General features: G+C 45.1%; 1 protein-coding gene across 1 annotated transcript in view; it reads left to right on the forward strand.

Annotated features, from left to right (window-relative positions):
* DCBLD2 (discoidin, CUB and LCCL domain containing 2) overlaps window positions 1-8,339 on the forward strand; it is a 540,831-nt gene extending 532,492 nt beyond the window's left edge. Inside the window, exon 15 of the mRNA XM_086934447.1 lies at window positions 4,019-8,339. Within this exon, the coding sequence (XP_086790573.1) occupies window positions 4,019-4,461 (443 nt within the window). The 3' untranslated portion in view covers window positions 4,462-8,339. The remainder of the gene's footprint in view (window positions 1-4,018) is intronic.
* The last annotated feature ends 14,152 nt before the right edge of the window (window positions 8,340-22,491 follow it).

Consider the following 22,491-nt stretch of genomic DNA (forward strand, 5'->3'; position numbering starts at 1 on the left):
TACATATTTAAAGAAAGCTGGCACCCTGAGCCCCACCAGTGAGCACCCCATTGGTCGCCCACAATCCAAAGGTGCCAGTTCCTGCTGTATTTTCCTCCTCCCTCCCTCTCTTGTTGCCTTGTGAGACTGTTACTGCCTTGGAACAAGGATGTCCTATTGCCTGCCTTCCTCTTTCTGTTAATGATACTGCCAACTGTCCTCTAGATCCACAAACCCCTGTCATGGTTCTGGTAGATTAGCCCTGCAGTCCGTGCTGTCTCTTCAGGAGGAGTGATTATTGACTCCTTCCACCCATTTCAAGAGGGCGGTTTTAAACGGCTTGGAAGAGGAGTTCCTGTTTTGCCTGTTTCAGCCTACTTGCTTTCAAAGTCTGCTTGTTTTCACATTTCAGAACTCATTGTCCAGAATGTGCGGTGTTTGGAGTTTTATTTTTGCTGCTTTCACTTGTTTTTTCTATGGCTCACCGGCATGACTCTTACCTAAAACCAACTGGGAATTGTTGTGCGCTGTTTACGTGTAAAAAAATGTACTCGCCCACCCACCATCTTGTTGCTCCCGCGCGGAGGAGTTTCTTTACAACAGTACCCCAATCCAGTTGACCTCAGCCAGTCCCACTCAATCTACCACAATCTGCCCCACTTCAATCTAACACAATCTATCCCACTCCAATCTACCCAAAATACCTGACTCCAGTGTACCCCACCCATCCTACCCAATCTACTCCACCCCAATTTACCTGCCTGCCCCAATCTACCTCAATCTGCCCAACCCAATCTACCCCTACCTACCCTACTCCAATCTACCCCATCTCGATCTACCCCAATCTACCACAACCAGTCTACCCCACCCCAATATACCCCAATCTACCTTGCCGCAATCTACCACACCCAACCTAACTCAATCTACCCCACTGTAATCTACCCACTCTGTTTTGCCCCACTCTACCCTACTCAATCTACCCCACTCCAATTTTCCCCAGTCTACACCTCCCCAATGTACCCCATTACAATCTGCTCACCCTAATCGACCCACACCAATCTACCCCAACCTATCCCACTCCAATCTACCCCACCCCACTACAATCTACCCCACCTAACGTACTGAAGTTTACTTCACTCCAATTTACCCCTCTCCAATCTGCCCCACTTCCAGTCCACCACAATCTACCCCACTCCAATTTACCCAATTCCAGAGTATCCCAATCTACCCCACCCCACTCCAATCTGCCCACCCACCAATCTACTCCATTCTAGCCCACTATAATCTACCCCAATCTACCACACTCCAGTCTACCCCACTCCATTCTACACCCCCAATGTACCTCAATCTACCACACTCCAGTCTACCCCACTCCATTCTACACCCCCAATGTGCCCCACCCAAATCCACCACACCCAGTCTACCTTAATCCACCCCACTCGTCTACCCCACACCAGTCTACCCCTCTCAAGTTTACCCCAAACTACCCCACACCAATTTACCCAACTCCAGTGTACTCCCATCTACCCCACCCTAATTTCCTGCAATGTACCCCCCCTCAATCTACTCACCAAACCTACCCTGCTCCAGTCTACCCCAATCTACCTCACTCCAATTTGCCCGAACCTACCCCACTCCAATCTACCCATATCTACCGCTTAAACTTCTTCAATCTACCCCAACCTATCCCCTCCATTATACGCTACTCCAATGTACTCTACTCCAATCCACCCCACACCAATGTACCCTGTCTCAGTCTACCGCAACCCAATCTACCCCCAATGTAAACCAATCTACCACACTCCAGTTTACCTCACCTCAATCTATCCCAATCTACCCCACCCAAATCATTCCCAGTCTAACCCATCCCATCCCACTCACTTTTAGCCATGTTAAACAGCAGCCACACTGGTATACAACATGGCTGTAACACATTGCCAAAGCCAGTTGCTCTTGCATAATTGAGACCTATTGGCTTTGCCAATGCTTGTTCTCACTTGATAGAGAGGACTCCGTTTTATTGGTATACACAAGTATGTCAGAATTCGCAGTAACCACATGTAAACAATCACACCAATCAAGCATGCCAAAAATTGCTTCATTATGTGTGTTGCGCAACATCTGCGGATCACTGATTGAGTAATAATAGACTTTTCTCTCGCATTATAGGTCAGATTACTTGGGATTGCACTATACGGGCAAGCTGTAACCACATTTTTTTTACTTTCTCCTACTCAATGCATCCTAGACTTTCACATCAGTATCATACCCTGATGGCAGGTTGAGACAGATAGGAGTGGTTCCTTAGTCCTGATGAATGCCCTAAACCAGCGCTGGCCACAAAGACAATGGGCAGAAACTTGTTGACAGATCACCAAGTAACTGCATTGTTCAGATTACTTTGTGCATTTGCCTTTATTGATGCGTTAGTAAGGCATCTATAAACCCTATAAAATCCAGCATTCCTTCTCAATGCCCTAGATAAATTACAGTGGTGCATACCTCACACCCCTTGTAAGAGTTCCAGGAGGAGCCCACAGTGTTAACCTGATACTCACCAGAACACATTTTCCATCGTGTGAATACCATTCATTGGGAAGGATTCTCAACAACATGTGTCATTAAGTATGTTTTTCTCCAGAAGCACATGCAACTCGTTGAAATGAATCCAGAAAGCCTGTAAACCGCTATCCTGTTTCTATATCATCAGGGCAGATAGTGGGTTTTACTTTCTCCAGCAGCTCAATTTTTTTTATTGAGGGATGAGGCATAAAATAACTTATTGTGCATTGTCATTGTTTGCCGCGGCGCACGTTTTAAAAGGTGCGCCGGGCGCAAACAATGTCAATGGTCCCTATTATGATATGTATGCGCTGCCCCCAGGGCGCTTATAAACTTGCAAAAAACACAGAGCAGCTGCCCCATGTTTTCACAGTGCAGGCGGCATCCACCTGCACTTTTACAGGGAAATAGAGATCCCCTTGCAGGCGGGTACAGTCAGTGACTGCACCCGCCTGCAAGGGGTTGTCGGGGGGGGGGGGGGGGGGTGGGGGGGGGTCCATGGGACCACCTTTACCCCCTGCAGATGGCTTGGCTGCTGTCACTAGGCGCACTATCTTTTAAATGGTGCACTGTCAGTGTGCCTCCTGGGGGCTTCTTTGACTCTGCACCCGCATCTGTAATATTGTGCGAGTGCAGTGTTAAAGGAATTCCATTATTTGCATAGGGCACGCACTTATGCAAATGAGGGAACACCCTCTGAAGGTAGCGCTGGCGCTTTAAGTGTGCCAGTGCTATCAGTAATAATGAAGGGGAAGCACAGGCGCCTGTGCCCCCTTCTGTAATACCAAAGTGCCCCAGGGCGTGCAAAGCGGCGCAAACGCACATTGTGCCCCTGGGGCACTTATTGCAATACACCCCTGGAAGGGGACATCTAAAGTAGTCTCGTCCTAGGATTTAAGGATGTGTCAGTGTCGACACATTTGAAACAACATTAGCCTCATGAGTCGCCCTAACAAAACTCCTATAGTAAGCTCTTTTGGTATGAATAAATTCGCCATCCTGTTCGATGACTCCTTCCTGATATTTTCATTGCTGTCTCTATCCGTATTTTGCTGGCAAATCTTGCAAAGATGAAGAATCCGCAAAGAGAACGGAATCCTTTGCAATGAAGTGTTACATACCTTTGGATATGCTGGCTGCGGTCAATACAATGTTCTCTGCAGGTTGTTTACCATCCTCGCTTTCTATTCAGAACGGCGAGTGCCTCGGAATATCTGGGTGCTTTATGGAAAATGTGGTAGGTCCTTTAATTCACTAGTGCATGGTTGCACTCACTCCGGGCCATAAGTAGTATTTGATGGCAGAGAAAAATACTCCTGAGTCTCATCCTCCGGGAGGAGACAAACTATAGGAGGAAATCCGCATCTGAGTCAATGTATCTGAAGGTACATAACTTTAGTAGTCTCAATTGCTTAAACAATGCTTGAAATGTTTTTTATGCACGTGCTTATATAACTGTATCCATTTCTTTGCACAGAATATGCCCAACCTCTCGTCGGAGGAGTGGTAAGCACGCTCCATCAGCGGTCCACGTTCAAACCAGCAGATGGAAAGGATGCGGCTTACGCGGACCTGGATCCCTACAACTCGCCCCAGGATGAAATCTACCACGAGTATGCGGAACCACTGCCTGCCAATGGACCAGAGTACGCCACCCCCATCATAGTGGACATGTCTGCGCATTCAGCTGGACCTTTGTGTATGCCGTCGACGTCCACCTTCAAGGCGCCAGGGAACCAGGCTCTACCTTTGGTGGGAACCTTCAATAAACTTTTATCAAGGACTGACAGCTCCCGATCCGCGCAGGCGCTCTATGACACTCCTAAAGGGACGCAGGGACCAGGTCCCGGAAGTGAAATGGTGTACCAGGTGCCTCAGAATGTGCCACAAACAGCAGAGACGAAGGGAGAGTTGTCGTAGGACCTGCACGCTTAGTGGGAACAGGAACATTGTCTGAACCAGTTGTAAAGAACAAACCTTCCACTCTTCTCCGAAGGGATTGGCATTTACACTTTGCAGCTGGATTCGTTTCTGAAAATTAGTGCCAAAAGTCATTTGGCCACTGTAATGGAGGTGGGTGGAGAAAAATGTGACAACTCAAGCCTGAGAGAGTCGTTTCTGATCATTGTTTGTGAATGTTCCAACACTTGTTGGATGCTTTTGCCTTTCAGTCCTTCGGAAATCTTGCTTTATCGAGCCTGACACAGATGCTTCTTGAACTTCAGAAGTATTGAATTATACATAGGCCCTGTGCTCCTCGTCAAGGCAACCAATGAGAATTTAACAAAAAATGATCACTATAGTTTAGTAATTTTATTTCACAAAACAAGTATTTTTCGAAGAGACATTTTCTTTTTAAACAGACCTTTAAGTCCTACTATCAAGATCCGTATATCATCATGGATGGCTTGACTGTCGCTAAGGTAGAACGCCAACGTTCTTGCATTGCTCCCCTTCCCATCAAAAAGAAAGAACATGTGAATTATCCTCACCCAACAGTTGAGTATCTGTCATCGTGGCCTTTTAATAGTCAACCGAATTGGACACTGAGCATCAGCCTTCATAACAATGGGACACCGCCCCGATTCTCTCCTGACCGGCCTCTCTGTGCTCATTATAAAGATAAAATGCACCATTCAACATATTGACTTCATTACCAACTTCCGTAATAAAAGGGCTTTTGTTTGTGTACAGGAGCTAAGGTAATAACTGATAACTAGCTTGACTCATTGATCTGCGGTATTAATTTGTATTGTTGAATTTGTCATTTCATGCATTAGGTTTAATAATTGATAGCACCGCTATTCTAGATTTACCATGCAGTCCCTGGGCAAGATTGAGCATTTTAATCCTGTGCTCGACGACTTATGGTACTTAATACAGGGCTAGGCTGGCCTGCCAATACATGGGGAAGATCCCAGTAGGCTAGAGTAGTGTGCTACCTTTGCAGCGGCCTGGCCTAAAACATTCCAAAGGAAGCTGAACCCACTCTTTCATGCACATATCTGATTTTGCTGCTGCAGGGAAATAATACACGTGGGTACCTTCCCAGGCCCTACAGCGTTGGAAAGTGTAATGAATTACTTTTCAGGCCTGCCTATAAAAGCAATACTTTATCGCCACTATAATATTTTTTTCAATTCTTTAAAATCATTTGGCCCCAACAGCTAATACATTAATGCAGTGACTACTACTCAAGTGAGGTGCCAGTGTTTAAAATTAGTTTAAACCTTTTCATCCCTAGAACTCCAGTGTGTTTGGAACTCTTTAGCTGAGCTTCGGTAATTGAAGGGAGTAATCGCTGATTTCAAGTCAGAGTGGCGGTAGCATCCAAGACAATGTATTGCGGACCCTGTCGTGAAGACCTTCGGTCCAACCACACGCAAGACCTCTAGCTATATCCTGACGTGTACAAGAATTTAAATGGAGCCTCTTTTGTTCTGGGAAACGTGGTTTCCTGCTCAGCTCGCCATGTACCTTTACTCTGGCAGTGGCAATTTTAGTGTTATCTTTGGCTTAAGGGTCAACAGAAAAATGCCTCAACAGGACAAGAGTAATAGCTCCCCTCTCTAAGCAAAACGTAATAAATAACCTCAAAATTAAATTACAAATATTTTCTAAATACTTAAATATTCTTAGACTCCTTCCACTGCAGTATAGTCCGAGTTGGACTTTTCAGAGCTAAAGTAAAGAATGCAATAGTACAATTTGCCTTTTTTACGCTTAGATATGTGTACTTTTATATAAGCAGTTTCATCACAACCGCTTGTTTATATAGCACCGTCAGAATTAATTTATATTATTTTATTGCAGAATGTCTTAAGAACGTTCTTTATACTTTTCCACAAAGGCATGATGACACTGTTAGGAATGCTGTAAAACATACAAATGTGACATCAGTGTGTACACTGTAGCCCAGTTTTATGGACTTTTAAATGTAGATTGAGTTTGTGGCATTGAAATGCATATTTTATCTTGCTCATATTTTAAACACCAAAGGTTGCTAAAGCTGATATAAAAGTTATTTAATGTGCAGTTTTCTGATTTAAGAAATCAAAAAAGGCAAATGTAAAAACCCTCAATGGGACATGTAATCGACCACTAAAGCCTGTCATGTAGCCACTGAAAATCAGCAAGTGCATTGAGCTGCTGCAGCTGTTTTTGCATCACGGAAGCCTTTAGACTAGCAAAAGATGAGTTTCGACTCTACTGCTTCTCACAGTCTTGCATATAAAAAAAATACTGTGGAGCTGTGACAAATGTTTATCGTTTTACACACAGGCACAATGCATTTATTTGAAGGAAGGCCACAGCATTTATCTTCAAATGACTCAATAAGTGGATTAAGTTATCTGTGTTATGTTTACTACATAGGTTTTCATACTGCAGTTTGGCTTTAGACCTACATATATCAAAGTGAAGAGAAATTAATTATTTTCTTTAAAAAAAAATGAAAAGACTGTCCAACGATGGGGTTTGTTGCGTTTTTTAAATAGTCAGCTCCTTATTAAATTGAGACGTGGTTAGGGACACAAAGCCATGACACGGATTTGCTGTCTGAAAACAATGATTACAAACACAAATAATTATGCAGTAATCAGGTAAAGGTAAAAACATTATTTGAAATGAACATTCTCCAATGGTGCTAAGTAGATTGTAGACTTGCTCTTAAATTAATAAAAATGTAATTGCCTTTGACTAGCTTTTCCCTCTATATTCACCCTTAACCTAGGACAAAGAGATGTGTATTTGATAGGGTGAGATTAGAAAATAGGATTGTTCATGAAGGAAAAAGAAGAGGAAGCAAAGAAAATGGAATTAGTCCTGGAGCGGTAATACATTTGTGTTGAATAATGCATAAATATGTATAATCAGTTCTTAAGCACAGCCTTTTTAATTTGCAGTGGTAGTCTAAATGGTCACGCTGAAGGCAAGAAGTGTGGATTTCACTTTTCCTTTGTAAATGGAGCATGTGGATTGTATTTTCAAATTCTTAGGAACAGAAATCCCACGTGTGATACGCTTCTTCAAAAGGAACTTGCAGTACATGCTATGACAACTTGCACTACTTTACAGATGTCTTTTATACACCAAGTTTGGGACAAATCAAGCAAACCTTACTTAAAGCTGTGCTTTCTTTAGAAAGCTTGAACACTGGTCATTTTACTTGAGTTAAGCAACAGGCAATGAGTTTCCTTTTTTCTGTGCCAGTTCATTCTGTATTTAACACTTTTGGAATCATGTGTTGCTGCAAGTGATTTAGAGTGTCAAAGTATAATGTTGTTCAGTGGAAAATGGTAAGATTAATGGCACACCATGGTTTTGTGCACCCAGACCTGCACTAATGTGTTGTTTAACTGTTATATTCTCTTTCAAAGCTCTACTGGACCGAAAATGTGCATTAGTAACTGCTTATTTTAAATGGACCTCACTTTAGTGAATGACAGTAGAATAAGCTGTAGCCACTCCAATATTAGTTAACTTTTTTCCACTTCATCCTTAAACCAAGGTCCACGCTTTGATTTGACTGGCTGTAACAGATAATCACTAAATATAGATGTGGTATCTTAGGCTATAAACGTATCTAACAGAAAAGGGAAAACAAACTTTTAAAAAAGGATTCCTTTCGACCACTTTATTTGTTTTTTTGGGGGGTTTTAGAGTACAGCCGTGTTCCATAAGGTGTATATTTCGGAGTAGCACTGAATTTGAAGATAGCCTTTAGTTACTTTTACAGTGTATCGGAACTCTCTCCCATTCCAAACTTGTAGAAATTGTTCAAATTAAATCGACTAGTGTATGTGTTTCTCCATGTGATTTGACTCTCCGCCTGTGCATGCCCAAAGGTTCCTGGTTTTCTGTCCATTCGTTAAAACTTGAACCTGCTTCACAATCTGTTTTTCCAAGTCTGCACCTCAATTGCTTTTTTGTATTTAATAGTTTTTACAAGCATAGCCCCCTTTGGCCCACACAGAGGTATACGTAATACATTGTTTGGCCCTGTATACTACAGTGCACTAAATGCTATGGGCAGTATTTAGAATGCAATTTTCTGCAGCTTACTAGCATAATGTTTGTCGCACATCCTCATGAAACAGTTTTCCTGGGAGCTTGTTTGTGTACTGCATCAAAGTTACATTGAAGGCCTTCCACAGGCTCCACCAAGAAATGCACTGGAACAGCAAGCAATATCCATAGGAGGGGTCTTTGGCTTAATCGGTCAGTTGTGGTACTGTGGTCTGCACACGAGGCTTTGACAACATAGTGGTTTTAACTTTGCCGCTGATTTTGTAATGACCGTGGTAAGATCCCTTTATCCAAAGTAGTGTGCATATCCTAAGTGAAATCCAACTTCGCTGTACACCTAATTATTGGATCATATTGTGTGGGTGAGATTTGTTCCTCTAAGGACCACAATAAAACCACACCAAACCATTTGCTGCCTCTTGACAACAATGTCTAGTTTTTCCAGTGCACATGGGGGATGCTTGTGCATACCATTTATTCAAGTTGGTGCCACTCCTATTAGAAGATGTCCACAACAAAAGCACCATGGAGAGAAACCCTTCATCTGTTAGTTGTCAGCAGGGATGTACGTTTTGATATTGTTCTTGTATTAGGCAGATCATGCTATGCCCAAGTTTCTCCAAAAGGTTATTTTCACATTTAGAGACAAAATGTAAATGCACATGGAGGTTACACCTCTTCTGCAGTCTTCACTATGTCTCCCCGTCTTTTTTCACATCACAGCAACAAAAAGGTAGGTATACAAACAGCCATCTGTGTCTCGAAGCTTCAGAGTTTTCTGGCATCAGAACTGAGTCATACACGCCTCTTTGATATCAGAGAGAATTTCAGGAGCCTCAAGCCAAGGATCTTTTTCTGGGTTTGTCTCCAGATTTTGCCATTTCCAGCCCAAGTACTATCTAAAAGCTCCTCCGCAACGGTTTTTGGCTCAAATAATGATTATGCTGTTTAAGACACCGGCCAGGCAAGGCTCTGCCCTGGCGCCAATTGTCTAAACTTGTTGACCATGCTAATTGGAGTTAATTTCCACATCAAAATCTGGATAGCCACCAGTTTCCTTAAAAGATGCCTGCCAAAGGAGTTAATGCAGGATCCTGCCCTTTGATAAGGATGTGACCTGATGGTGCTCACCGAAGGGTTTTTGGGTAGTAGCGAATCCGATGCCAATTATTCATCTGTATCCTCAAACCCTGGCAACTATCGATTCAGATTCTCCTCTCTAGAACGGTCCCTCTCAAACCTTTAACACTTTATCCCTAGCAGTTGAGCCTTGGTTAGAGATTACAGTTCATCAATTTGATAATGAATTTCAGAACGGGTAGGACATTTCTTCCTTGTGATATCTTTTGTGATCAAAATCTCTCGGGCCTCCAACACCAATTTCTTTGTGTTTTGTAATTCCAGGGCTCTGGTAGGCACAGACAAAGAGTTAAAGCATTCAAGTTCTAGAATCATAAGCTATATTCCGGATAGTAAAATCTTGCTTCCATATCAAATAATCAATTATCTTAGACTATAAAAGCAACACATCTGTAATACATAGGGGATTAAGACCACTGGGTTCTAACCAAGTCTGCCAATGTCATCTTGCTTTTGCAGCAAGGTCAGCATTAAATAGTCACAAGCCGAGTTATTGCTTTCTCTGAAATTTCTCCCGAGAGAGATGCGTAGAAAAATATATTTGTCCGGAGTGCATCTTCCATGCATCAGCCAGGAGAACTAGTGAGTTCTGAGCCCATCCAACTTCTAAGCCACATACAGTTTTTCGCTTCACAATAGTAATATTTGCTCTCTTCCAATTCCAGAGTTCTCGTATATTGCCATCCTAATTGTTATGCACTCATGCTGGTGGTCATCTTTTTGCTTCAGTCTGGTATCTCAGCCCTCACTTGATGAGACCTGATTCATTTTCTCTGCAGCTTTTTGTCACAGATCGTAGTTCACTAGGGAACCCCTTTTACAAATTTGTTATTACTAACATTTGTATTTTTTTGTGATCGCAGAAGACTCACTTAAATAGGGAATCCATGTGCACTCCATAAGGAAAACAGTATTTTCCAAAGATAATTTCTATTGAATGCTTCATCAATGGCTGGTGCAAAATATGCTCATGGTGCACTCCTTGGCGTGTTGATTTGAAGCCTGACTTCTCACTATGCTGCCTCCACCTTCAGATATCCTCTGATTGATAAACTGTATTCATACGTTAGGAATAATAGAGAGCTCTACATAAGTGTCTCATGTAATCCTAGTACACAGGATGCAGGTGTTTTCAGCCACGTTTTGTTATTATGGTCTAGCTAGCATCACCATTTTGGAGCTGAAAAGCGGGGAGAGACTGCATTGTGGAATGGCAAGTAAAACACTTCTTTATTTCATGTACATTTTTATGGAACAGTTAAATACCTTTTTCTATATTTAACTGAATACCATTGGAGTCAAGATAAGGGAGGGCTAGCTTTGACCGTGCTTTAAGCCCACTTGTTCACTTTTTGCACTTTGTATTTCACAAATTAGTGTATTGTTCTTTGAGACCGATGGACTGCACACTTTTTTTTGTTTTTTAAAAGCTTCTTTATATAGAGTGGTTGTGTGCAAAATGTTCTTTTTATACACGGAAGAGAAAGAGTGCTTCATGTTACGTAAAATCCTTACACACCATGTATGTCTGGTGAGCTTACAAATAAGGCAGTGGTTATAAATGTTTTTATTAGTTTTTTAATAAATCAAATGTTGGTCTAAAACCAAAAGTCATGTTTGAGCTTTCTTCAAGGTTCAGATTTAAAGAAAGCAATTGGAAGTTGTGTTTGAACTACATGGGCAGTGTTAGGACTATCATTTTGACACCACGCTGTTTGCCTGGTGCTGAAATAAAATTTGCAATGCTTTGTAAGAGGTAAGAATGTTTAAAACTATTTGTATGTTGTTGGGTATAGTTAGTAGATCATGTTGGTAAAACTGTATGTATAAATATGTACATTTTTACACGCAATCTAAATTATGTGAGACGGTTGACAGAACATTTCATTTTCTTTTTTGGATGTGAAAAAGCCTTGGGCATCTATGTTTTTGCTGAATGTAGTTTTCTCTTACCTTGGTATGTACTGTAGACACTATGTATTTGTATATTTTGCTAGAACTAGGATGTATAAAGAGAGTGAAAAGATGTTTTATGTTTATAAATGTGTTAAATAAATTGTTTACAAAATATGTTTTGCTTGAATGTATTGTAAGACGCTAAGCATGGAGCTTTTTTTTTTAAACAATTCTGTTTATTAAAGCCTGTCAATTGCAGTACACAGCTGTTCACCTACAACCAATGGCCGGCAGTAGTAAGGTCTATATATAGAACATATAATACAGCTGTTTGCCTACAACCCTTTGCATCAGCAGCGTAAATCAGGCAGCTTGGATAAGAAAAACAACCCATCAAACCATGCCCTCCCTTCGTCATTCAGCATTATATGATCAGTGGAGTGGGCCTCATGGTCTGATACATAAAAGGCTAGGGGAAACAGCATAGTATTTAGCATCGCCTAGTCTGTGATAGGGGTCTCATGAAGAATCCGTAGGTAGGTTGAGCAAGTCAATTCTCTAAACTCAGAGGAATTAATTTGGATAAAGGATGCCCATCTATTGGCATAGGAGGTCCAGCTCTGATCCATTGACGAGGACAGTTTCTCCATCCCCTGGATGAACCATAGCTTGTGTAACCAAGAGATATATCGGGAATCCTATTGGTACCCCAGAGTGAGAGGATCACCTGTTGTGCCACCCACAGAGCTAGTGCCATTTGTCTCCCGCAGTTGAAAGGTCAAGGGGTTTGGGAGTCCAATAATGTATGCTGAGTCCCTTGGGATGGAAGTGTTAAAGACGGTGTTCGTGCCAGTTAGCACTTGGTGCCAGTAGAGAGTGAGTTTTGGACAATGCCATAGGAGGTGGATAAGGGTCCCTGTGTTTCCGCATCCCTGTCCGCCATCTGAGCTGCCCGCATTCTACTTGTGGAGTCGCGTCGGAGTCAGGTACCAATAAGAGGCAATTTTATAAGTAGTTTTGGTGCTGCCCATATTGTGTGCTGTGTAGTGTACCATATTGAAAATATCTAATATCCTCCTATTCTTTGGTAGTAAGGGACCAACTCAACTCTGTTTTTCAGAAAGTGGGTGGTTCCACTCACCTAAAAATCGGAGTTGTGCGGATTGGTATTAGCAATGGAACTGCTAGTCCTCCATTGTGTTTCTGGCAGTATAGCACCTGCTGGCCAAGGCAAGGTTTTCTGCCTTACCACACAAATTTGTTAATATCCATTTGAATGGAGAGTAGGGTGGAGGGGTCAGCGGTATGCCTGAAACACATGCAGTATACGCGGAAGAATGGTAATTTTTAAATGCCGCTATCCAGTCTGTCCAAGAGAGGCGAAGCCGGTTTCATGTAGACAGATTCCTGCGTTTGTTAGGTAAGAGCAGAATAATTAGAAGCTAGAGTCTTGCACAGAGTCTGACCCAGCTTGATGCTTAAATAGGGTATGGAGTATTCTGCCCACTCGAAGGGAAACCTGGAGTGCAGGGCACGTTCTTCAGGAGGAATGAATGATAGGTTCAAAATCTGGGATTTTTGCAAGTTTACTTTGAAACCTGAGATCTCCTTGATAAACTGGAGTTCTTCAACCAGCGCAGGAAGCAAGGACATCTGATCAGTTATCGACAGGGTAACCCCGTCGGCGTAAAGGCTGATGAGGGTCCCTTCCGAACGGAATCCCAGCGATGGCCAGGCTATCCTGTAGTCGTTGTGCTATAGGCGCCATGTACAGAGCAAAAAGAAGAGGGGACAAGGGGCACCCTTGGCAGGTACCCTGGACTATGTGAAAGGTAGGGGACGAGAGACCATTGACACTGTCACAGAGGCCAAACTTTTGCAGAGTCTCAAAAAGATAGGGCCAGTGAATGCAGTCAAACCCTTTCTCTGTATCAATGGAAAGAAGCAGGGCTTCCTTCTTGGACCTATAAATAGGCATTTGGGATTATCTACATATTGACACGCTGGGATGAATACCGCTTGGTCAGGCTCTATTAGGCCCGGCATGAGTGGGTTCAGGTGGTGCGCCAGGATGCCGGTAAACAGTTTGGTGTCTATATTTAGGAAGGAGAGGAGTCTATATAAACCACAGAGGGTCGGATCTTTGACTGGCTTCAGAATAACCAAAATGGCAGCCTCTAACACCGAGTCAGTGAGGGAGCCAGAGTCCTTGAAGGAATAGTGGAGACGGGTAAGCAAAGGAGATAGCTTGTGGCAGAAGAACAGTCTTTAATTGCTAGCTCTTGTGAGATAATTGTATTTTGGCTAATTTATCAACCAAACATATGTATTCTCTCGAGTCCGGTTGGCCACTCCATTCATCGTCACTGTATCACTTGTAAAACTATCTCCCCTACTATCTTTATTCAATGTGACATTTGATGAATTGCTGTATTTTTATTCCTTTGCTCTCTTTTTATTTGTTTTGTGTTTGAAAATCCAATAAAAGTTACTGAAATCAAAAGAATTGAGCACTAAAACCATTGGGTCCTGGCGGTTTCATCAGTTTTAGGCTAGTGATCGCCAAGATCACTGCCTCTACTCGTATGCCTCAGTCTCTGCAGCCGGGAGGAAAGCAAGGATGACCTCCCAAAGGTAGTTGGAGGGGTCCCCGCTGGGGCCTTCAGAAGTAGAGTACAGAGAACCATGGAAGGCCTGGAAAGCTGAGGCAATCTCTCCATCTGAGCAGTCCTCTGTAGAGGCTGTGCATATCGCCTTTACTGTTCCCAGAATGAATTTTACTAAGAAGGTGATGCGCTAACATATGCCAGCAGCGGTTACTCCTGAGGAAAAATGTGTGCTTAAGAGGTATCCGAGCATATTCCGCGTGCTCAAGGTGTTTCAAAAAAAGAGCCTCGGGTACATCTTTGGAGAGCAGGTGGGTCTCCTGTAGGAGGCATATGTCGCTTCCGAACTGTTCTAAAAGTGAGAGCGCAGCAGACCATTTGGTCGGATTGTTTAGGCCCTGTACATTGAGGCTAGTAACATTAATATCCTGAAAAATAGGTAAAGGAGGAGGAAAGTTGTGTGGACTTCTCTACCAGATTGACAAGGCATACAGCCATGTTTACAGAAGTAGAAAACGTACCTGAGGAGGGGGCACTGTTAAGTTGAAGCATGTCCGAGAAGGAGCATCCCGCCCCCCATCCCAGCCATCGTTTCTACCCCCATGCCGAACAGAACAAAATAGAGGTGCTAAAGTCCCCTTGCCTTCATGGCACTTCAGGCTTGTAAGTGTCCGTAGACAGTGTTTTAAGGACTGATTGCCTCTCCAGCTCTATAATTTCTGGGTCGGGCATTGTGTTCGCAGGAGAGCCTTTGGTGCACTGCCACTGGGAGCATTTACGTGCTACACAACCCTGAGAGATGGGTTGATGTTAATCTGTCGAGGGGTCAGCAATGCTGAACATTCTGTAGGCAATCTGATTTGGTACAGTTTGCTGTTGAGTTGAAAAATAATCTGGAAAGGATGGCTTCATGAGTACAATATTCCAGCCTCCCATAGATGAGCAGAAATAGGGTGAAAGCCTTGGTGCTTTTAAAGGATTATGGACACCAGATCCTGGTATAACACAGATGTGTGCGCCCTCAGAAATGAATAGGGTGGGTCTTTCGAGTTTTGTGCAGGACACTCAGTTGAAAATTGTGTATACAAACCAGGATATCCAAAGGAGGGGCTTTGTTCGAATTTGGCAGATCCGCTTGGTGGTACCAGTCCAGCTTTGTTTTTGCCCTCTGCGGCCCCCAACATGTACCGAAAGAGGACCCCAACATACTCTCCCTGGTCGGCTACTTCTGCGTGGGTGGGTAGCCCTTTGATGCGTATATTATTACATCGGGAGCAGTCTTCTAAGTCCTCTGCATGGGCTTGGAGTTCATTGTGTTCCTTTAGGTGGAGAACCTCCTGCCTCCTTGACCCGCCTAGACTCTTGCTCCTCCAGGGCAGGGACCCTATCTCCCATCTCCTCCAGGTCCTGGCAAACCTCGCCTAGATCAGCTGAGAGGTCCTTCACTGTTTGCAAGTCATCTCGTAGCGATGTGAATAAGGCCTCCAGGAAGGACCTAGTCACCGGTCCTTCTGCGTCATCTGATTCGGGGAGCTGGTCGATACTAGGTATAGATGCCTTGTCGCCCGCCGCTCCCGCAGCAGGCTTGGTCAGCATGTCCCTAAGGGAGTGGTCCTCCTCAGTCCTTAGCTGAGGGCATGGTGGGGACCCGTTACCAGGAGGAAGTCCGAGAGGATATCAACCAGTGATGGTCTCCCCGAGGGGGTGAATAAACCAGGACTCCCTAAAGCCTCACGAAGGTCAGCTCTGTCCCCAGATACTGAGGTGTCACTTCGTCTCCCACCGAAGAGCCAACCAGAGCAGGCCCTTCATGTGTTGCACTTCAGTTGTTAACAGTAGTGCGCAGTCTACCAGGGGTTCCAACTAGGTTTCTCGTGTGGACATCAAGATGATGTGCCTATAGGGGGCAGTTCAGGTGCTGGATGAGTGACCCCAAAGGGATGGAGCGCCCAGTCCCAGGAAAGATTTAGGACTCATTGTAGCACTGTATGCAAAGTACCAGGTCCTCCTCTGGTTTATTAAGGTCAAGCCCCAGCAAGGCACAGACTGTGGAGAATCGTTAAGACTGCTCCGTCTCGAAGGACGAGGCCCGTTCATGCTCAATACCCGGCCCTGGGGTGAGGAGCAAAGCAGCCCAGGGGTCAGACACAGAGTGGACAGATAGTCTTTTGCTCGAGGGGCCCGCTGAGAGGAGGAAAGGATGCTTGATGCCCTCAGGGTCCCACGACCTGCAAGGGTGCACAGCTAAGTTTCATGTTCCACAGGCAGGACTCTGGGCACAACTAGAACCGCCAGAGAAGCCTGCTGATATCCGCTCCTGTAGGTCAGAGTTTGGGGTGGGAGCCTTCGTTAGACCACCTGCCCCTCCACAGATAAAGCTGGTACAGTTAAGGGCGAGCGTTCACCCAAATCTCGCTCCACAATTGACTGCAGGCAGTGGGCCGTGTCCCCTAGGCCAAGAACCAAGCCAGTTCAAACAGCAAGCCCTGTAGGTTCAGCTGCGAAGTCTGTGTGGGGCCATGACGAAGCTCTCCACACAGGGTCCTGGGCAATGGCCCAGGTTGAAGAAAAGGACACCAGCAGGACTGACAGCCACATGGGCAGGCGGGGTAGCACACAATGTAGATGAGGTGGCCGCAAGCCTCTAGGCGGCTCCCATTGCCCCCGCAGATAGACCAGTGCACGGCATGCAGCTTCCTCCTCCCCGTGGCATGCAGCAGATGGGGGTGAACCACCTCCATCTGTTCCTCCTCCCAATCCAACGAGGATGGGCTAAAGCAGGCCTGGTTCTAGCAGGTGGGCCAGCCCATCCAAACATGAACCTGGCCCACCCAAACATGAGCCTTGGCCCTCTCAGTGACAGCATGAAGGCCGATAGAAAATGGTCACTTTAATTTAAAACGTTCCTCCGAATTTTGTTTTTCTTCCTGTCCTGGGAGTTGTGTGATTGGGCCTGGACTCTTCCTCACAGGCACCACCAATCGCGCATCTCCTTTTAAAAAGGGCAGCTGTGTCCCCACCCACTCGTGCAGGTAAAGTAGGGGCATGGCGAAGGGGACAAATCCTTTCTTTTGCACGGCTAACCTACTGCCTACTGTCCTGCTGCGCGGAAATTTTGTTTGCTATTCCATGCTAGAGAAAAGCCGTTTGTTTATCCTGATTCACCTTTCCTGGCCCCTGAGGCTGCTTATGAGAGCGGGCTGTGACATAGTTTTTAAAATCATGGAATGCCCAGTAAGACACATACTTTGTGTATGCTTCATTTAAACATGTTTTATCATTATCACGGTCGACTCTGCCATTGATGCAAGAAAATAAAAAATGTACAGATAACACTAGTGATTTACGATCCTGCTGGAGAGCAATCGTCTGTTGATAGTTTTGAAATGCAGATTAACTGTATTTTATGTGGATAGCTCAGTGGGTTACTGCCTTTGTCACAAAGACCCTTTTGTTATTTGCAGTTCAGAAGTTAAAATCCTTACATAAGCAAGTGACCTATGAACTGTCATCAAAGAGCTGCATACAAACCTCAAAGGTATAGTTTTTTTGTGTGTTACTCTATAGTTAGAACTTCCCACTCTTTCACTATTCTAATGTTGCTTGTGTGTTTGGGCAGATATACATTTTTATCAGTGAAGACAAATCCCAAGCACTGGATTACTCTCTGAATCATGAGGTTCTGTTTCTGCAGACCAAACCCTCTTAAAATATTCTGCCCACCAGTATGGTGGATGATTCCTACACCTTGTAATCCTCATTGGCTTATGTGACATTCCCTGTAGATTGATTTACATACTTGTATGATTCATTGTCTCGGAATAATGTGTGAGCGATGTAAAGTACTATGACACTGATATGAGTAGCGCTATACAACAAATTAAATGCATATGAGAGAGTGGCTATGGAGAGATGAGGGGCACTGGTGGAGGGTGAAAGTGAGGGAATCTGAGAAGGTCAATAGATGTGTTTAGCTTTCCCCGCATTCAGGAATAAAAACAGCTTACACTACTGTCATGCTCAATGAATTGTCTCGGCTTCAGTGGTGCAATCGCAGGCGGATGATACTACAGACCTTTTCGTTGACAAAGACGTGGCGTGCTAACAGCAGTCCAGGGCCTCCGGAGCAGAGGCCTAGGTCTTCAAGTTTGAGGAGAGCTCCAGCGCAGAAGTGAATGAGCTGTTGCCTGTACAGCGTCTTGCATTGAAAATGGCCTCAGTAAGTACAGGCTTGCCACTTCCTCCCCCTCGACACTAGTCAGATGCAGACCCCTCAAGGGGGACAATATTCAAGCTTGCTGGCTCGTCATGAGATCTCCGGTTCGTCCAGGCCATGGTCGGAGCTGAACTTCTACGCCAAACCCATCGCATTCCTAGCTTCTGGAGCCAAAATCCTTCTTGAAGCCACATACTTAGGTCATCCTTTCAACTCCAATGTCGAAACATCAGCGACACTAGCACTGAAGTCAAGACATTTGGAGCCGAAATCTGACTTTGTGCAGGCAGGACAACAGCCATCCTTGGCACCAAAATAAATAACCTCCAGGATAGCTTCCTCCACCTCTCCCAAGGATCAAGACCAGCCCATCCTCCAGCACCTCCAGAGGAGTGTGACGCCAGGTAACAGCACATCCACATCCATCGAGAACAGACCGATCCTAACTCTGCCTCCTATCAAGTGAAAGGACCCTGTTCCTCCCAAGAGGAAATAAACTTTTGAAGAATACCTGAATCAAATTTTAGAGCCAGCACCCAAGAAGCCTCAGTGCCATGGCAGAGGCACCTCTCCACCACCTCCTTTGCATCACTCCACCTCTCTTCTCCTCCTTCTGCTTTGCCTTCCTCCCTGCCTCCTCCTTGCTTCTTCCTCGCCATTATCGCCAGCAGACCAACCACTGATTCTGTTCAAGGATCCCTGCATTCTGGTTTCGGGCGAGACAGCCCTAGGTGTCCATATGACCCATACCCTCCAGACGACATGTTTGACGACAATGATGTTGATCCCCCTGGGGATACTGACCCTGACTTCTGTCAGACTGAGCCATCCCCACCAGATGATATTATCATATCCTGGAATCTTACAGAGGGCAGTCCCCATCACAAGCAGCAGGAGGATGAAGAGTTCCTCATGGAAACCCTCTGCTCCCCTCAAGGGTCCTTGTAATATCTACCAATGCTGAAGAGTATGAATATGCCTGGTCCTGACATCTTTAAATAACTGGTAAAGACCCAAGTGATCACCTCCAAGATTGACAAAAAATACAAACCATCCCCTTCTGACCTTCCGTACATTAGGGGCCTACTCCTTGATGGTACACATCGCCCGGAAGCTCCCAGTGTACAGGTGATGCACTCCCTCCTGAAAGGGAGATCAAAAAGATAGATGTGGCAGGCAAATGCATTGCTGCCCAGTCTGCTACCCATTGGCATATCCCCAATTCCGTAGGTTTACTCTCCTGATATGAGCACACTTGGTTGAAGTAGAGGAGTTCCTTCAACACCTTCCGGACCACTATAGAGAGGTCAAGAGTTTGTGGCAGAGGGTAAGATTATATCTAACTACAACATTGGGTGTGCTTGATGCAGCAGATGCCGCTGCCTGTGACATTAATACTAGTGTCCTTCTACGCCTGGCTGTGTGTTTCTGGCTTTAAGTCAGAGGTGCAACATAATCTTGTCAACTTGCCCTTTGATTGGGTGGACCTGTTCACGCTACAAGTTGACCAGATCCTGGAAAAAATGAAGAACACATAGACTGCAAAGCGCTCTACAAACATAATCTGCCCGCTGCTCCTTTTGCCACTCACAGTATTGGATAGGGGCCAAAACCACAACCAGAGGCATCAACTTCCTTTCCCTGGCAACTTCTTCAACAGACACCCTCTTGGGGATACTACAGGGGAGGGAGGGTACAAGAGCAACAATGGTAGAGGCAAGGGCAGAAGTACAGCGCTCAAAGGGGAAGCACCTGCAAAACGGTGACTCCCTCCCCTCCCCACACAATATAACACCTGTCAGGGGAAGACTACAAGGGTTTCTGTCTGACTGGACAGAGATCACCACAGACCAGTGGCTTCTTGTCTTAGCACAGGGGTGCTGTCTAGAACCCACACAAACACCACCACAAATCTCACTGCAGACACCGACTTGCTAGAACATCAGCGTCTGCTACAACAGGAGGTGCAGGCACTACTGAGCAAGGGAGCCATAGAACCTGTGCTGCCACAACACCATGGCAAAGGTGTGTACTGCCTATACTTCTCATCACCAAGAAGGATGGGTCACTAAGGCTCACTCTCAAGTTCGGGCCCCTCAACAAAAACATTCTTTCAGAACACTTACATATGGTAACACTCCAGGATTTCATTCATCTTCTACAGCATGGCGACTTCATGACTGCCCTTGACCTGAAGGATGCTTGCTTCCACATCCCCATCCACTCAGCACATGGCTGGCTCCTTCAGTTTGAGGAAAGTGGTCGGCCTTATCAATTCAAGGTGCTGCTATTTGGGGTAACCACAGTTCCCTGGATGTTCACAAAGTGTCTTGCCGTGGTAGCCCCTCATTTCAGAAGGAACTGCGTCTTCCTTACTTAAACAACTGGCTGATCAAGAGTTCAATGAAACAGCAGTGCCTAGCGCATACACAAGTCACCATACAGCTCTTACAAAGCCTAGGCTTTACCATTAATACCACAAATTCCCATCTCCAGCCCTTCCTAGAAGGTATACTCAACTCTGTCACAGGATCATACCCAAGGCCTGCAAGGGTCCAAATGTTCCAAATGCTGCTCCCTCTTTTTCAGCAAATACGTCCGCTAGCAGTCAGAAAGACCATCTGCCTCCTTTGCATGATTGCCTCCTGCATTGTTATAGTACCACATGCAGGTTAAACATTGTCTGTTGCGGGAATGCCTAGCAGCACAGTTGTCATAAGCAGAGGGTCATTTGAAAGGGCCTAGTGTTGATCTGAGGCAGTGCTCATTCCTCTCTGCAGTAGTGGAAGGCCAACAATCTGTTGCAAGGCTGGCCCTTTCTGGACCCGGTGCCTATGTTATGTTATGTTATGTTAATATGAGGTTTATATAGCGCGCGGCTACTCAGGCAGAGTGTCCCGGCGCTGTGCAGATCTGTAGAGAGACGTAGAGCAGAAAACAGGCGCACTAGAGGCTGAAAAGCCAGGTCTTTAGGCCTTTCCTGAAGGACAGAAGGTTGTCAGTTTTCCTCAACGAGAGGGGGAGCTTGTTCCAAAGCTGCGGGGCACAGGCTCTGTAGGAGCGACCTCCAATGCGTGAATGCTTTACAGATGGAACGACAGCAAGGGCTTGTGTGGCTGAACGAAGCGATCTGGTAGGATGGTAGAACTGAACATGTTTCCTGAGGTAAGCTGCACCGGTATCGTGTAAGGACTTAAAGGTCAAGGTCAAAGTCTTGAAGATGATACGTTTCCTTACCGGAAGCCAGTGGAGTGCCTCAAGGAGAGACGAGGTATGAGATCTGCGGCTTAATCCGAAAATGGCTCTTGCAGCGGAGTTTTGGACAGACTGTAAGCGAGATAGGAGGTATTCTGGGAGCCCTAAATAGAGCACATTGGCATAGTCAAGCCTGGATCCAATCATTGCTTGAACAGTGATTCTCCTGTGAGCCTGAGACAATAGAGGAAGAAATTTCCTAAGTATACGTAGTAGGCCAAAGCATTGGCCGACTAAAGCAAGGATCTGGGGTTTGAAGGTAAGACCATTGTCAAGTTTGACACCCAGGTTCTTAGCGACCGCAGTAGGAGAGGAAGGAGGATGCATATCTGCCGGCCACCAAGATTTCCATTGAGTATCAGGAGAGCAGCCAAAAAATATAATTTCAGACTTGTCTGAATTACATTTAAGCTGGTTCAACTGAAACCAGGAAAAGACTGCCTCTAAGCAACTTTTAATAGAGTCACCCGCGAAATCAGAGTTCTTGTCACAGGTAAAAAGCAGCTGCGTATCGTCCGCATAGGACACGATACGCGCGCCAAAGGTCTCCACTAGTTCAGCCAAGGGGGAGAGGTAAACGTTAAATAAAGTGGGACTAAGAACTGATCCCTGTGGCACTCCCACATCAAGAGATGGAACTGTTGCTGAAAAAGGGGGTGACCAGATCAATTGTTGGCGTTCGGAGAGAAAGGACTTAAGCCAATTGAGCACCGTCCCTCTAATCCCGATCTCCTGAAGTCTAGAAAGGAGCCGGTTGTGAGGGACGGTGTCAATGACCACCACAACAGACTCCTCCTTCTCTGGATGGGG

Source organism: Lissotriton vulgaris, chromosome 8, assembly GCF_964263255.1.
Source record: "Lissotriton vulgaris chromosome 8, aLisVul1.2, whole genome shotgun sequence".
Taxonomy (NCBI): Eukaryota; Metazoa; Chordata; class Amphibia; order Caudata; family Salamandridae; genus Lissotriton; species Lissotriton vulgaris.